This window comes from Schistocerca serialis, chromosome 4, assembly GCF_023864345.2.
Source record: "Schistocerca serialis cubense isolate TAMUIC-IGC-003099 chromosome 4, iqSchSeri2.2, whole genome shotgun sequence".
Taxonomy (NCBI): Eukaryota; Metazoa; Arthropoda; class Insecta; order Orthoptera; family Acrididae; genus Schistocerca; species Schistocerca serialis.
Window position 1 is genome coordinate 160,614,918 of NC_064641.1, and position 16,511 is coordinate 160,631,428.

At 38.3% G+C, this 16,511-nt stretch overlaps 1 protein-coding gene across 2 annotated transcripts in view; it reads right to left on the reverse strand.

Annotated features, from left to right (window-relative positions):
- LOC126473562 (nuclear pore complex protein Nup98-Nup96) overlaps window positions 1–16,511 on the reverse strand; it is a 145,779-nt gene that overhangs the window by 98,445 nt on the left and 30,823 nt on the right. For both annotated transcript variants that reach the window (XM_050100698.1, XM_050100696.1), the window contains 2 exons: window positions 4,502–4,617; window positions 1,694–1,979 (listed from right to left, as the gene is read on the reverse strand). In XM_050100698.1, coding sequence (XP_049956655.1) covers window positions 1,694–1,979; window positions 4,502–4,617 — 402 coding nt within the window. The remainder of the gene's footprint in view (window positions 1–1,693; window positions 1,980–4,501; window positions 4,618–16,511) is intronic.

Genomic DNA, 16,511 nt, shown 5'->3' on the forward strand with positions numbered 1-16,511 from the left:
TTTTCACACTCTTCTCTAAAAAATAAAACATATCAATAGGATCTCATCCACTTTAAGCATTAATCTTCCAGCACCTTCCTCAGCTGCTAGATTAATCAGATGGCAACTGCAACCTATGATGGCAATATCTGGTTGAACTTGCTTCAGAACTGCTGAAATCTCATTTGTGTGTCCTATCATAATAGGAGCACTGTCAGAGCAGAAAGACACACAGTTTTCAATTGGTATGTTATGAGAATTAAGCTGAGATAACATCAAGTTACCTATGTTTCGCCCTGTTGAGTCCCCATCTAATGCTGGTATGGATAGCATAGTGCTCACTACATTTTCCTGCAGAATGTCATAGAATGTAACAACAGGTTACAACATGGCACTCATATCATTAATTCCATCTGTTGCCAAAGAAAATGGTCCGTTCTGAAGGCACTTGACAACTTCATATCATGCATTTTTTTGCATTTTATTTACAATGCATGTCATTTTCCTGCGACAACAGCTATATTTCTTTGCAACTTCTGATGTGGGAAATATCTTCTTAAATAAAGCACCAACATGATCACCAACACTTACGGGCACATTGTATTCTACCAAAATGGATGTAAACAGAAGACTCGGCCCTAATTACATAACTGCCAATGTCTCCAAACTTGGCAAAAGCAGTGATTTTCTTGTTATCTTCCTTTGATTTAACATAACTTATGCACTTAACATCATCATTTAAATTGTGTCTTCCACCATGTGCAATATTAATATCGCACTCACATACCCCGCAAAAGGCAAATGTTTCTTCCTTTCTGGATTTTAGAATGCATGGAAAATCAACAGAATAGGATTCTTTAAATGTCTGGAAGTACTGTTTCTTGTTGGATTTATTCATGAAACTTACAATAGGAATACAGTGTATGACAATGTCCAAGAACAAATATCTCGATACATATTTAAACACTGAAAGGAACCTGGATCACTGAACGTCTCATAAAATTGTTACAGAAATATGCAAGGCAATCAAACACTTCATTGAAAAATGTCAAAGCACACAAAGTCTTAAACGACTGAATGAACACAATGTCAACCTTCTGATCAAAGAATATGCACATAGTAAAACACACACACACACACACACACACACACACACACACACACACACACACACACACACGTGGAACAAAAGCAGTTAGTCCACATGTGGTCAAAGAATATGGGTTAAATCACAAGTGAACAGAGCGGAACAAAGAATTTGTGATGCAGAACCTGTCGACACGTAAGATTCATATGGAAGAACTGTCAACCCAGCTTTAAATTCAATTCCAATGACGACACAAATATCAGACAGTTAAAAGTGCCAATCATATCACAGAACGAGTTATTGACTATAGTAGACTTGCCTTTGGCCCACACAAACAATCGACTGTACGGAAGTGGGGTGATAATCGAATGAAAATGTTTAAAATTTTTGTCCAAAAAGTCGTAAAATGACACCGTCCATCTGTAAACCCATAAAATGCTGCAATTTCTAGAAATTTTACAGATAAACCATAAAAGTTGGCAGGTTTCCACATTTTAATAAGGCAACATACAAGTCCAGTTTGGATTACAACTCACAAATAATAGACGGTGATACTGTCAGTTAATAAACATCAGCAGTTTCATTTCCAAGCAATTACTGCATGCATATTATTCACACCAAACTCACCTAGTGTGTTACTTGTAGATGTTGGAAATCCAAATCCTGTTGTACTGGGCTTGAAAGTGTTGCCCTGGCCAAATAGAGGTGTAGATCCCGTAGTGCTGGTGTTGTTAAAAAGTCCTGTACTGCCAGCATTACCAAAATTGGATGTTGATGTGCCAAACCCCCCGAAAGTTTGCACAGCAGGTTTTGCAAAGAGATTTGACTGTGTTGTATTTTGACCAAATGAAAAGCCAGTGCTTGTAGGAGCAGTATTAAATGGAGCCTTGTTCTGACTGAAGATGCCAATACCCTAAAAGAAAACAAAAGTAAATTGAACTATTTTAAAAACTGATACTTACGGCAGAAAAATTCACTAATAAATACATGGAACCTGCTACGAATTCAATCACAATTCAATCTAAAATCATTAGTTTTGTAGCAAATATTTTTCATCACACACAACAAACATCTGTTATGAGGCTAGCAGTAAAAGTGAAGTGATGCTTATACCAAAACTAGCCTGTCTGAATGGTGACAGGAAAAATTGTTTTAATCATCAAAATTTGACACAAAAGAAAGGCACACACAGTTCCTAATATTTTTAAGAAGATTGACACTACCGTGTGTGTGTGTGTGTGTGTGTGTGTGTGTGTGTGTGTGTGTGTGCGCGCGCGCGCGCGCGCGTGGGGGGGGGGGGGGGGCCGTGTTCTATCTGCAACGAAGGCCTTGTTGGGCGAAAGCTCATTTTCTGTCAGTCTTTTTGTTGTGTCTATCTGCAGCCTGACATCTCCACTATAGGATAGGTAGCAACTATCCTTTTCATGATATTGTTGAATTACAAAAGCTTATCATGCAACTGAATAAAGTGAAAGTACACATCCACTCATCACTTAAGTGTGGGAGGGAAGGGGAGGGCAGCATGCCAGGAATAGACGTTACTTTCCAGGGCGAATATTTGGTGGTTAATATTACTTACAGTGAAATATTGCCACCAAACCCAACCAATCTCATTTCGAAAGGCTGTAGAAATTTAAAAGTGTCGAGTATGACTGAAAATTTAAAAAAAAAGTCAATTGAGCATATTGGTGTTTGGTACAAGTTCCATGTAGGAAGACAAATTTCATCAATTAAAGTTGTAGCTTTCACACTGTGAATCACAAGACAATTCTAACTTCTAATATTGGAAGATGATTTCACACATGCCGTGGAGTTTACCTCAATGGCCCTGGCAAGAATTATTTTTGTAACATTATTCTACTCAGGTAAAGAAAAAAATAAGCAGGTAACTTAATGCAACTCAGCCTTCAGAGCATTCAATTTTTTTAAACATTAGCACAGGGAAGTCTAGGAAAATCCAGTGTGTTAATGATCAAAACAGCCCTGTGACTAGTGGTCTATGTGAATGCAGATATCAGCAGTACTTGTTACTTTGTGGATAAAATCACGTGCCGTTGTGGATATACACAAGTTATCTGCCAATATCTGCAATAATAATGTGTTTGTAATTGAAACTTACAGGACAATAACAGTCTTATTATATGCTTTTCATCAAATTGTTGTTATCTGTGTGCAGTAAATGAGATTGCAATGAATTGGCACTTCACTTCATGTCTGTTGTAATGTTAGCTGAAAACGAAGTCTGCAGCCCGGGAAAATAGAAAGTCTGACTCTGTCTTTACCATCTGGCTAAGACCGCTTAGTTGGATTCAATGGACCCGCACTTAGTGACTTTGCGATGCCAGTGGCCCAATCTTTCATTCAGTCTGTGAAGCACATTCTGGATGACAACCCTGGAAACTGGCTATCTGAGAGGTGCGAGTTCCCAAGCTTCTGCTGCCTGAGTGATCACATAATAAAAATGTCGGAGTAAACATTAGTAAGCTTCTGCTGCCTGAGTGACCACGTAATAAGTACGTCGGAGTAAACATTAGTGAACGTGCTTTACTAAAATTTACACAATGGACATCATTTCATGTATAGTGACCAGATTACCAGTGCTGTTTAAGGTAAACGGTACTTTTATTCTTGCAAATACTAAATCTTTTTGCCACTGCTGGTGCTGCTGCTGCTGATTGCAAGTGCCTTATCTTTATGTACCTGTTTTATTGTAAATTTAACATTTTGTGGAAAGAAATAAGATTCTTGTACTTCAATAAATACTATCTGCTTCACTCTGCAAGAAGATGCAAAGCGGTTGTACATTTTATCCAATATACTGTTTTGTGATGAGGCTGTAAGGCCAATGGAAAGAATTTGCATTATTGGGCCAAAGATAGCCTCCACTACTATGAATTTACTACAGAAGCCCTCAGCAAGTTAGGTTGCAGTGCAGTATGTGAAATAACCATATCATTCTTCTGTACTTTTTATAATAGGGTATGGGTGGTATATATAAAGTATCTGATAATCTGATACTGCTGAGTGAGTGACTGATAAACGAACTGGACAACATAGGACTCATTGTTCATGTTCAATGATGCCTCACCCCACTACACCCACAGTGTATAAGACTATATCTACTGCATTTACTGCACTGACAATAGAGGAGATGCCAAACAGAGCACCATGCACACTGGACTTTATTCTGTTTATTCTGCTGGACTGTGCACAAAGGCAATGGTAAATCTCCGATATAAAGCATGAATATTTTTTGTAAAGACATATGCGAAGAAGAACTGCCTATATTATAACCCTCTGTACTTAACAATTTATAATTCTGTCTATAAACGTATATGGAAGTTGGTAGACACCATTTATTTCATAGTGTATTGTCAAGTTGTAACAATTTATTTACTAAACTTCATACACTCTTCCGTTAACTTCAAGTATTACCTGTCCTTGATTCTGCTGTGTTCCGAAGGCTCCAAAACCAGTAGCTGCTGGAGTTCCAAATCCTGTGGATGGCTGTGAGGTAGCAGTGCCAAATAAACCAGTTTGTGGAGCAACAGCTGTAATAACAAATTTCCAATTTGTCTATAAGATGGCAAACATTTGCATGAAAAATACATGCTTGTAGACACACACACACACACACACACACACACACACACACACACACACACACACACACGAGAGAGAGAGAGACGGAGAGAGAGAGAGAGAGAGAGAGAGAGAGAGAGAGAGACTTACTGAAAGCACTAGCAATACACCTATACCTAATTGACTGTTCCAAAAGGAAAATTCTTTGTGCATCATAACCTAATTTTTTGTGCAATAAACATTGTTGCTGCTGTACCACAACAGACACTTTTGGCTATAACAAAGTTTCCCATCTCTTCCATATCAACCTTTTCACTTCTATCTACTGATCAGCATTCTTCGCGAGATTCAGATTTTTGCATTTGGATTCCCCTTTAGAAATTATCCTCAGTATTATTGACATTTATTGTCCATTGGAACAACTGTACTGACACAATGGGTTTTATGGTGGATAGCTTCTGCGAACTAACCCCACAAATAATAGCACTGCTCAACCTTGGTACACTTAACTTGCTTCAGTTACAAGACAATTTTTTAATCAATATTAACTGATTGAACTTGAGTAGCCATGATTTCTTCTTCTTTCTTCGTTCTTCCCAAATTCTCTTCATACGTTCACTGTGTTCTCTCTCACGTTCTTCCAACCATCTTTTCCCCGTTCTGTTCTCGGTATGTTCTTGTTTAAGTGTGTGTTTCTGTATGATATTTCTAAACTGTTCTCTGTTGTTTATGTTGTCTTGAGTGATCCCCAGTTCTTTAATGTCTTCTTCTGCTTCAGTCATCCACTTTGTCTTGTTTTTGCTCTTGTTTACTACCTAAAAGATTTGTCTCATGAGCCTGCTTTTATTCATCCTGCTGATACGTCCATAAAATTTCATCCTTCTCTTTCTAATGGTGTCTGTTATTGTTTCTATGTCTTTGTAAATCTCTCTAGTTGGCCTCTTCATCCAAATTCCTTCCCAGAACACTGGTCCATATATTTTCCTCAGAATTTTTCTTTCCTGCTTTTCAATCTCTCTGATCTTAGTATGACCAAGAATCACTGTAGTTTCTGCAGCATAAAGTGCTCCTGGTAGGACTACTGTGCTGTAATGCCTTAGTTTCGCACTGACAGAAATAGATTTCTTATTATAGTGATTCCAAGTAAACTTATACGCTTTTTGTAATCTGGAGATTCTATCTTTCTTGTCTATTGAGTTCAGTCCTGATGGTTGGCTTATCTCTCCCAGATATCTGAAGTGGGCAACTTGTGGCACTTTTCCGTATTGAGTAATAATGGGGAGATTATCTATAGGTTTGTTTTCCATATACTGTGTTTTCTCGTAGGAGATTTGTAGCCCGGTTTTCTGTGAGATTTTGTGCAGTTTTTCCAATGCAAGTCTGGCTTCCCCTCTCTTGTTCATTAGAATGGTAAGATCATCCGCAAAAGCCAGACACTTCACCCTAATTCTCTGCTCTTTTTTAATCCCAAGCTGAATTCCTTTTATTTCCTTTTCCCATGTCCTCGTAATTTTTTCCAGCACCATGTTAAACAGAAGGGGGGGACATTCCATCTCCCTGGCGAACACCAATATGAATATGAAATGCTTCTGATGTTTCTCCCACGAATTTAACTTTGGAGGCTGTATCTGTTAATGCCTGTTGAATAATTGACCTTGTTTTCCTGTCAATCCTGAACTACTCTAAGGTGTGAAATAACGTTTGTCCATCTATTGAATCATAAGCCTTTTTAAAATCGACAAAAGTTACCACAGTATTTCTACATCTTCTAATTTGCAAAATTGTTTTTAAGTTCCATATCTGTTCGATGCAAGATCGACCTTTGCAAAACCCTGCCTGATACTCCGCTATTAACTCGTCCACTTGTTCCTCTAGCCTGTTCAACAGAGCATTTGAAAGAATTTTGTATATTACAGGGGGCAATGCAATTTCCCTGTAATTATTTGGATCAGTTTTTGCACCTTTTTCGTGGAGAGGGTGAATTAATGCGCATTTCCATTCTGCAGGTATTTGTTCAGTTTCCCAAATATTTGATATAATTCTGTGGGTTGCTTGTGGGAGATTACTGTTATTTAATTTCCATACTTCTCCTATGATTCCGTCTTTCCCCAGAGACTTCTTGTTCTTCAAAGAGTTGATTATTTCCTTTACCTCTTTAGGTGATATTCAAGCTTTTTACAGCGATTTTCTTTTTTAGCCCTTCTATCCATGATTTGCACGCAAAAGAACCCATAGTCCGTAAACATCTTCCAATTTCATTTTGATCTGCTTGAAGATCAAGATATTATACCACAAATCAGCTTAAAGCAAACACCTAAAGACTCAAGTGTGTGCTTTTCATTTGAGACCTAAGAAAGCTAGTCATTAGTTGATGAAACTATGGTCAGGAGTTGAATTACAACACTGCTACACTCCAAAATACCTAGGAGTGATGCTGGACATACCTCTCACTTCCAAGAGAAACTACATGAATCACGAGTTGAAAGTTCCGTCCAAAAACAATCTGTTAAGAAAATTGGCTGGATCACAGTAGGAGAGTCACCCTGAAACCATTCAAATCTCTGCACTTTCATTAGTCTATTCTGAAGCAGAGTACACTTGTCCTGTTTGGTATAGTTCATCACATGCCGAACAGGTAGAATAACTCTTCAATAACACCTGCACAATTATACCAGGTTGTCTGAAATCTACTCATGTCAAATGGATTTACCACCTTGTAGGTGTAGCATCACCTCCTATTCAAAGAGAAACTGCAGCGAATTAGGAATGAAAGAAAGTTGAACAAGAACAAACCCATCCCCTGTAAGGGCATAAATCGCATTCACAGCAATTGAGATCAAGGAAGTGTTCCTTAGAACATCAACAATACTTACTACTACTGCTGGAAACATAAGTGTCAGCTTTGAAGGAAGAAGACCTCCTTTCCCTCTGGTTGGAAAAAATGTTTCTGAAACTCTGGCTCCAGGGCATGATGAGGAATGGATGACCTGGAAATCTCTGAATAGGCTGAGATCAGGAGAGGGTGTATCAAGGCTTAATCTGGCAAGGTGGGGCTACAGCAGAGAAAACAATATTAAGTGTGATTGTGGAGAAGTCCAGACTGTCCAGCAAATGCTTCAGTGTTAAACATTCCAGCCGTCTGTAGCGCAGAAGACCTCCATCAAGCAGCAGAAAATGGATAGCAAGTGACCAAATTTTGGTCAAAGACTATATGACATGTTAACTGTGCGCCTATGTATGTCAATTGTACAAATTACGAGTCATAAAGTATTCTGTAATTCTGATGAAGGGTTGGTTGATGCTCTAAGAATGATGTCAAAAGCCACAATAACAAAACCGGCAGCTTCAACTGGAAGCAGCTGTAGTGGCCAGTTCTGAAGATTTTTCAGTGAATTAGGGTAGATACTAGCAAATTGATGAGAGAAACAATTGCAGAGCAATTTAATTCTAAAAAAACACAGTGGTATGATGACAACACTGACAACATAGTACTGAAGTGGTGTAAAAGTTTTTATTTTGTGCTGAATAATAAAAAAAATAAATATCATGCAAACTTTGTTTGTTCTTTATAATGTTGAAAAAAAATCATATAAAATGTTACATGAAGCCACAGTTCTGAAAGACTGGACAAATCAATGACCACAAGGTATGTAGATCCGGAAGAGTTATGGATTTGAGAATTTACTATAGACCAATCCACGAATGATGGCGGATCGCACAGCTCGAGACATGGGCAGGGATTATATTGTTGCCAGTTTCAGCTGACAGGTGCAGTAAGCACATAAATGCACTAAGCACTTGAAGGAAATGCGTATACTGCACATTATGTCTGTCATTTGATTGTCAATTACCACCACCGTCACTCATGACAACTCTTAATGATGGCTACAACATTCACTGCGGTATGCTGAGAACAGTACTGAATGCTCACTGGTTGTCGGAGAATGCATGACGTAGATGCGCAGCAGCAACCTAATCTTGACTGTATCTGTCTGCAACTCAATGGCCTCCTCTACGATGTGAGTAGCAATCTACTCCTTTTCATATTGTTGTTTCAACCTGGACTTTCCACTGTTTAATAAGACACAATGATAGATCTCATGAACAAAATCAAATGTATGTCATCACATGAATTTTACCCCTTAGATCTCAAGGACAGGAGGTGTTGTGATATCTAAAGATATTAAATAAATACAATTTGTTGAAAGTACAGTACCGCAAAGTGGTGGTGTTATGGAACATTACAATATCAAATTACTAATATATTAAAAGCAGAAACATTAGTTGCAAAAATTCCTGCAAGGCTAAAGATGAAGAAAGTGGAATGAGATGGCCAATAGGCTTGTTACCTCCAGTTCTATTTCAATATATTTCCCACAAGAAAATATGCACTAGAAAACTTATGGATTTATGTATACTCACCTGCGATTCCTTTCTGCATGTAACAATAATTCCTTGAAGTCTTGATACTCTTTTTTATTTTACTCCTATAACAATACTTCACATCATTTTCTGAGATGTGAGGAAGACAAAGCACACCCATTCAGATAGTCATGGGTGTTGCAAGTGCCACTTCCAGGATTGAGGGGAAAGGGGGGGGGGGGGCGCATGCTGGCCCTGGATATAATCCACCCAGCAGATTAACGATGAGGGTCTGTTTGCCATCTTGCCTGAATGTGGTTTTCAGGCACTTTTCACACACCCCACTTGCTGAATACAAAGGATGGAACCCATGTCCCACATCAGTTACACAATTCGCAAACATTTAGAAAACTTTCACTCACTTCCACATGAGTAACAACACACACACACACACACACACACACACACACACACACACACACACACACACACACACTTACAGCTGGGGTGCACTTATTCCAGTCCGGGGTAATAAGGTGGTGAAAAGTGCATTCAGCCACCCCTTTAACTAACCATGCCAAATCTGTTCATAACCATGCCGTTCCTGCACTGGTGTGGGACAAAGGCACAAGAAAAAGACAAAGAGGGACACAAAGCACGTTGAGATATAAGTACTACAAACAAATGACTGCCTAAATTTTTAGATGTCTCATCATAATGCTTAGATTACCATTGTCAGAATCCAATTTCAGAACTGGATTTCAAGCTATATTGTACATAGCTAGAGTGAATAAGTACCATGATGATATTGTGAGAAATATTTATAACAAAACAATGAAGACCACTGAGCAGGAAACGTGTCCCAGTTACAAACAGTAATGCACAGGAAAAAAATTTTTACTTTAATTTACCCTGGGATTTTTAGTACTAGAATTGTTATGATTTTCGAAAAATTAGGTGTGGGTGTCATTTTCAACTGAAGATACGCTCTGTAAATAGTTAATTAATAATATTCATAAATTTAATTTTTTCCAAGAGTCAGATGGTTACACATTACAGTGTGCCAATTATAATGTAATTTATGTGGGGCAGACAGGTAGAAAACTTTAAGTAGGATATCGTGAGCATGTTGCACTGGATGGGAAAGACATTACCAACAGATTCAACTTTGCGGCATATTTGATTGATACGGGTCATGCTCCTCCTCACTTGACATCGCAGTTTAAATTGCGGCACAGGAAGAAAAAGGCAGATATCTCAATCTCCTTGAGGAAATTGAGACTTTCTGCAATTTGAAATCTCTTAATTGCACATTGCTCAATGAGGAGACATTTCGAAAAGTGTCCATTTTTGGGAACACTTTGAGAGCTGCCTAGCACATGGCAAGAAATCTGTCCTCAAAGTCAGCAATGGGAGATAAGCTTAACCGGTACGACGCTCTCTCTTATACAGCGCAACATGTTGTTTCAGGATATGAGCCTAAACTTCGTGTGCATTTAGGCAAGCCTCTTCTTCAGCAATTTTTGCTATGCGGTATTTAACAGGTTTCCTAATAGCATGTGGTGGATATTACTTTTTAGCCTTATTTGCAATGTATATTTGACATATCAGGGTGTATACACGAAGAAAGAAAAAAAATTTCTGGATTTTTCCCAGACCTCCAGGTTAAAAATACATTTTCTCCCAGATGAAAATACACTTTTTCCATGTTAAGTGACAGTATTCTTTCTGTCAGAACTGTAAAGCTTATCAATCCTTTGAACAGATATTGTTTTATACAGCAGCGTAGAATTTCTCGGCACTTTAGAAAACAAAACTCAGGGGGGGAAAACACGTTTTGGAAAGATCTTTGATGTGCAGCAACATGTACGCTGAATATTTTCGTATTACGAAATTATAAATTCGAATTCCACCAACAGGAAAAGTTAATGGTTTAAGTTAATATACATAGTGTTGCTACAAGAAAACAAAAGCTTTTGCATATAATATTTGTCTCCGAGATTTATAAGCTACAACAGAAGCTAATCTTTCACATATAATGTTGATCTGTTTAGCGCATGTTACACTTTAAGATACGTCACACAAATATGCAAGCAAAATTTTTAATACCAACTTAAATCTCTGATCTTCTGGGCTCTAAATTCTTCTAAATGGTTTGTCACCAAAGAGTTGATTTTTAAATGAGAACAAGCGCTCTGCAATTTAAGAAATTCATCATACATTGTTGCACGTACTTCATCTTGTGTAAACGGAAATTTACTTTGAAAATAACACTTTTCGAACAACAATTCCCAATATTTTCCCACTACCTGGATAAGAGGTGTCACAACCCCTTGCGCAGCTACAGTGATGTAGGAAGCCTGTATGTTCGTATGTGTAAAACATTAAAAGATCTTAATTATGTCATAAAAGAAACAAGACATCAGAGGATAGTCCAAGAGTGTCGGAATTTCATGAACCATACTAAAATGCACAGTTTGCCTTAAAGCGCACATTCGTATGTCCACATTCCCAATGACGTAGGCCTCGACCTGATATTAAGCTTTTCAGTGTGGTTTTTGGGACATAAATTTTCTTGGAGTACCAGTACTGTATTATCTCATGTTTGGTTCTTTATTATGGCATAATGCCATATATGCTGGAAGATGAAAATGTGCACTTCAAATGCAGCGAAAAGTTGAAACTAGCCAATGGTGTGGAATTAAATACTTCGTTTCAAATAAATTTACTTAGCAGTAAAGGTTAATAAAAGCCCAATTTCTTTAGCAAACCGACAAAAATAACTTTATTGTTCTGCACGGCGATTAATGCTCGATTGTCAGAAAGGTGGAAATAAAATAAAATCTGAAACTAGTAAAATATTTTAGCCTTCCGTAATTATGTTAATGTATTTTAATTCACTTGATGGCTCCCAGCCACAGAAATCCATCTTGTTTTCATTTGACGTGAGAGCATTAAATGAAGAGCAAACAGAAAAATCACTAAATGTAAACACTGGTCACATGGAGACTACAACCCCCCCCCCCCCTTTCCCCCGACTATAACTCAAGACTGCTCTGCACACCAGAACGTCAAAAATTAAAAAACGACTTTTCAAAAATAACTAATTTTGTAGCGCACATCTTTCTGAAGAGTCTGATACATAAAACATATATTTTCGAGGAAATGTAAGAGATGTTATTTGGTTTTAAGTGTGCCGCAATGCAGTGCCACGCCTCTTCAAACAACATTCCTTTGCTCTGTTGAACTCAAACGTGTATATTTTGTAACGGATTCCATCAAACTATTTCAGGAAAGTGGAAATTAAAATGTCTTGTAGAGCCCCTCCTGCCCCCAGTCGGCCGGTTTGACATCTTGCCCCCACTTAAAAATAAAATCACAATTAATACTGGATGTGATTATTTGTAACCGGGAGAACAAGAACTCCATAAAATTTGGACTCTTTATTGCCTATTAGCTAATAGCTTGATCTTCTGTGTGACATAAAATTAAATATAGGGTACCCAAAACCAGGAAAGACAAGAGACAGGCAAGACAGTATGCATTTTTTCAATTCTTAGGTCCTAGCGATTTCTCTCTCTAATCTTGCTAGAGCTTTACATGGCGTGCTTTCCTATCTGCGAAAGGACTATCACCAGATCAAAGTTCGCCAAACGTTTTGCTACATGAAAAATCAAAATATCGTCGTCTAATACTGAAAAAGGTGTTAATACAAATAGTACCCAAGACAGGTGTGGTTTCTCAATCTGATTACGTCTATTTTGTCACTGTGTGCTGGATAAAACAAAATAGGCATTTCTAATATTGCAACAACTGTAACACACACCAAATAAGCGAGACTGTTTCGGCAATAATGATCATTTTTATAGTATGACAATATAATTCACGAAGTACCAATACGAACTACCTATTTGGCCTACTACAATCAAAAAGCTTTATGTTAGGAAATAGTTTCACATTTCATTCATACAATCCAGTTTCTCATGCACGAGACTGAAAAGTAGTAGTATGAAATTCTTGTATAAATTTGGAATTGTCATATACTTCAATAATTTGTGTGATGTCTCTGTTTCTTCTCCTTCCTCGTTCTAACAGTCTTGTCATCACTAATTCTGTAACTATTCCTACCACTGTCTAAACTCATTCTCCTGTTAACTTTACTAACCCTGCCACAATCACCGGTTAAGTTATCAAGTGGTTATTCTCTGGTTAGGCATTATTACGTGTTCATACAATGCGTTTTCCGTGCTACTCCCAGAATGGAACTTAAGCGGCTGCTAGCCAGGGACTACAACCGGTCCTGTCAAGTGTAGCTGGCTAAAAATTTTCTGTCTGAATTTCACTTTCTTGGATACACCGAGAAGATAATACGTAATCTTTCTTACTTGTTATTCCTGTTAGTCGTTTATTTCCACTCTGGTAGTCTGACTATGGATTTTGCTAGTAATTATAACAATGCTGCACATTTGCAAACCGAATCAACCACATAAACAAGCAGCAGTTGGCATTCACCGGTTTGGCTTTATTCCGCTCAGCTCGTATAGCCCCGTCCTGTTTTGTCTGCAGGAAAGTCCATGTCTAGATGTGAAGAGGATTCCCCTGGCAGACATCACATGCACCACGCACGCATTCAAAAATAAACTTATAATTCGTTCAGAAATCAAGTTAGAATGTGTTCAAAAATGTCGAATAACCGGTAGGGGCACGTTTCAAAATAATATGAATAATCGATAGACCGACGTGCGCTGGATGCTAGGTGCTTTGTAAAAGGTTTTTTCCTCAAGAATATGAATTTGGCCCCTCTCCACGAAATTGCCATCCGGTTCAGATACCACAGTTTACTCTGACCTCTTTAACATCTGTTTCTTTAATATTCCTTTCCTTAGAAAAGTTACAATGAACTTCATTGATGTCAGTATTAGTACATGTTGCAATAAACGGATCTCACATTTTCAACCAAAAGTAACTTCATAGTATCTATTTCTGTCTTGTTACACCTTCTTCATTTTTGGATACAGGAAAATGCCTAATAATATCAGAAGACCTTGTTCTAACATTGACAGGACATTTATGAGGCGTGTTTTTTATGCAAGATCCTTTCTGTTGTAGACACTAATAGTTCACACGCATACAGCAACGAGCTCGTGCATCGGGTACCGGCATGCCTCGGAACAACTGTGCTCAGTTTCAGCTCTGTAGCTAACCTGTACAGCTTTGTTCTGTGCTTTCAAAATATCTAAGACAATCAACTCGCCCTTTGCGTGTGAGGTTCACTCAGTGATATGGTTTTTGTCAGCAAGGAACCAGTCTGCTGCAGAAATTCACTGTGAAGTGTACAGTGATACTGTTATGAGTAAAAGCCATGTACGTAAGTGGGTACGAAATCCAAACATGGCCATGACAACGTGCATGATGAGGACTGCTCCCTTCGCCCTTCATTGGTTACAGACTATTTGGTGGCTTCAGTTGAAGTGAGGATTCGTTAGAAGAGGCACTTCACAATAACAGGTATCTCAAACGAATTCCCTAACGTGTCGAAATCAGTGCTTTACAATGTTGTTTCTGAACACCTAAAGTTTAGGAAACTGTGCTCCCGTTGGGTCCCAAAACTCCTAACAGAGGACCACAAAAACCAAAGATTTGTGTGTGCGATGAAGTTCTTGACTCATTATCACGAAGAAGGTGATGGCTTCTTGAGTCAGATCGTAACTGGAGACGAAACATGGGTTTCACAAAACAAGTTTTGCATATCATGCCCGTATCAAAGCAACAGAGCATGGAATGAAGACACACACACACACACACACACACACACACACTTGCCTGTAAAGGGGAAGGCCAAACAGACTCCGTCCCAGCACAAAATCGTGGCGTCGGTGTTTTGGGATAGGCATGGTTGGTCGACTTCATGCAATGAGGAACCACTATCAATGCAGAAGCCTACTGCCAAACCCTGAGAAAGCTACGCAGAGCGATTCAAAACAAAAGACGTGGCATGCTGGCAAAGGGAATTGTCCTTTTGCACGACAATGCAAGACCTCACACGGCAGATCAGACCCGTGATTTACTGGACAGTTTTGGCTGGGAAGTTTTAGACCACCCACCCTACAGTCCTGATCTTGCGCCAAGCGATTACCATCTGTTCCTCCACCTCAAACAACACCTCAGTAGTAACCGTTACAATGATAACAACATGAAAAATGGCAGTGAACTCTAGGTTATCAGAGCGGGCGGCAAGTTTTTATGAAGAGGGTATTTTAAAATTGGTTGAGAGGTACGATACGTGTTTCAACAAACTTGGCAACTATGTCGAAAAATAGAGTGAAGTATGTAGTTTCTGGAAATAAATTTACTTTTTGAAAATAACCTATCATTGTGTACTTATGTTCAAATGGACCTTCCTTAAAAAAACATGCCTCGTACTTTTCCTCCATTTAGCTATTCTATTTTTCCTACGAGAAACACATCCTCTTAAATTACTTCTTCCTGTGGCTGACATTCATGATTTTCTGACACTTCTTGTTTCGTTCCCAAATCATGACCACTTTCATGTACAAAATTCTTGTTCTCAGCTCATGGAACCATTCCAGCATACATCAGGAGTTCTGCTAAATTTTGATCTAAGTTTTTTTCACCTTTGACATTTATTCCATAACTAAAGTGCAGGTAATATTAGCTTCTTGTAGGTAAACGTTCTAGGTACAAAGCAAATTAATTGCAAGTAGTTTCAATAAGCCTAAAATCATGCACATGAAAGTTAGTCCGAACATAGGAAAGCAGTAAAGTAACACTCACATCTACTTTGTTTCAGATTCCAACAGTAGTGCTTGTGCAGATGAGCAGAGTCCTCCAAGCTATAATGACATTTTATAAATGATGAAACCCTGCGTAACTGAAAGCCAATGATGACTGAATTTAATGGAAGGAGAGTTAACGGAAAGGTACTGAAAATGGCACCAATTCACTCCAGCCCAGTCAGACAAAATAGTGACAAACATCTCCACGCAAGCAATGGAGGATTAAGAACCAGGTAATCCTGAGTTTTCATCACAAACCCTATATTTCTCTATAGTTCACTCTTCTTGGTAACAATGCCTGTTTAATAGATCTTAACAATAATACTATAAAGTATTGACTGCTATTCATCATATAAAGGAGACTAGATTTTCAAATTGGCACACCGAAATGACTGCTACACATTTAAGTTGTAGGCCAAGGGCCTTCTTCCATGACCAGTGTCTCGGGCACGTGCAGCAGTCTTTTTGTTGTCCCTGTCTGTTACTCAATGTTTCCTCTTAGTGGTGTGTAGCAATCTATATTTTCGTAATATTGTTATTCCATCCTGGACTTCCCATTGTCTTAATACACGTTAGGTATTCTTATCAACAGTACGAAGTTTGCAAAGAGAGAAAACCTCAGTTTGAGCTTGTAAATAAATCGTTTGCTCCCTTACCACCAAAATACTAGTAAAAGCTGATTGAATATGCACACTACAAAGTAA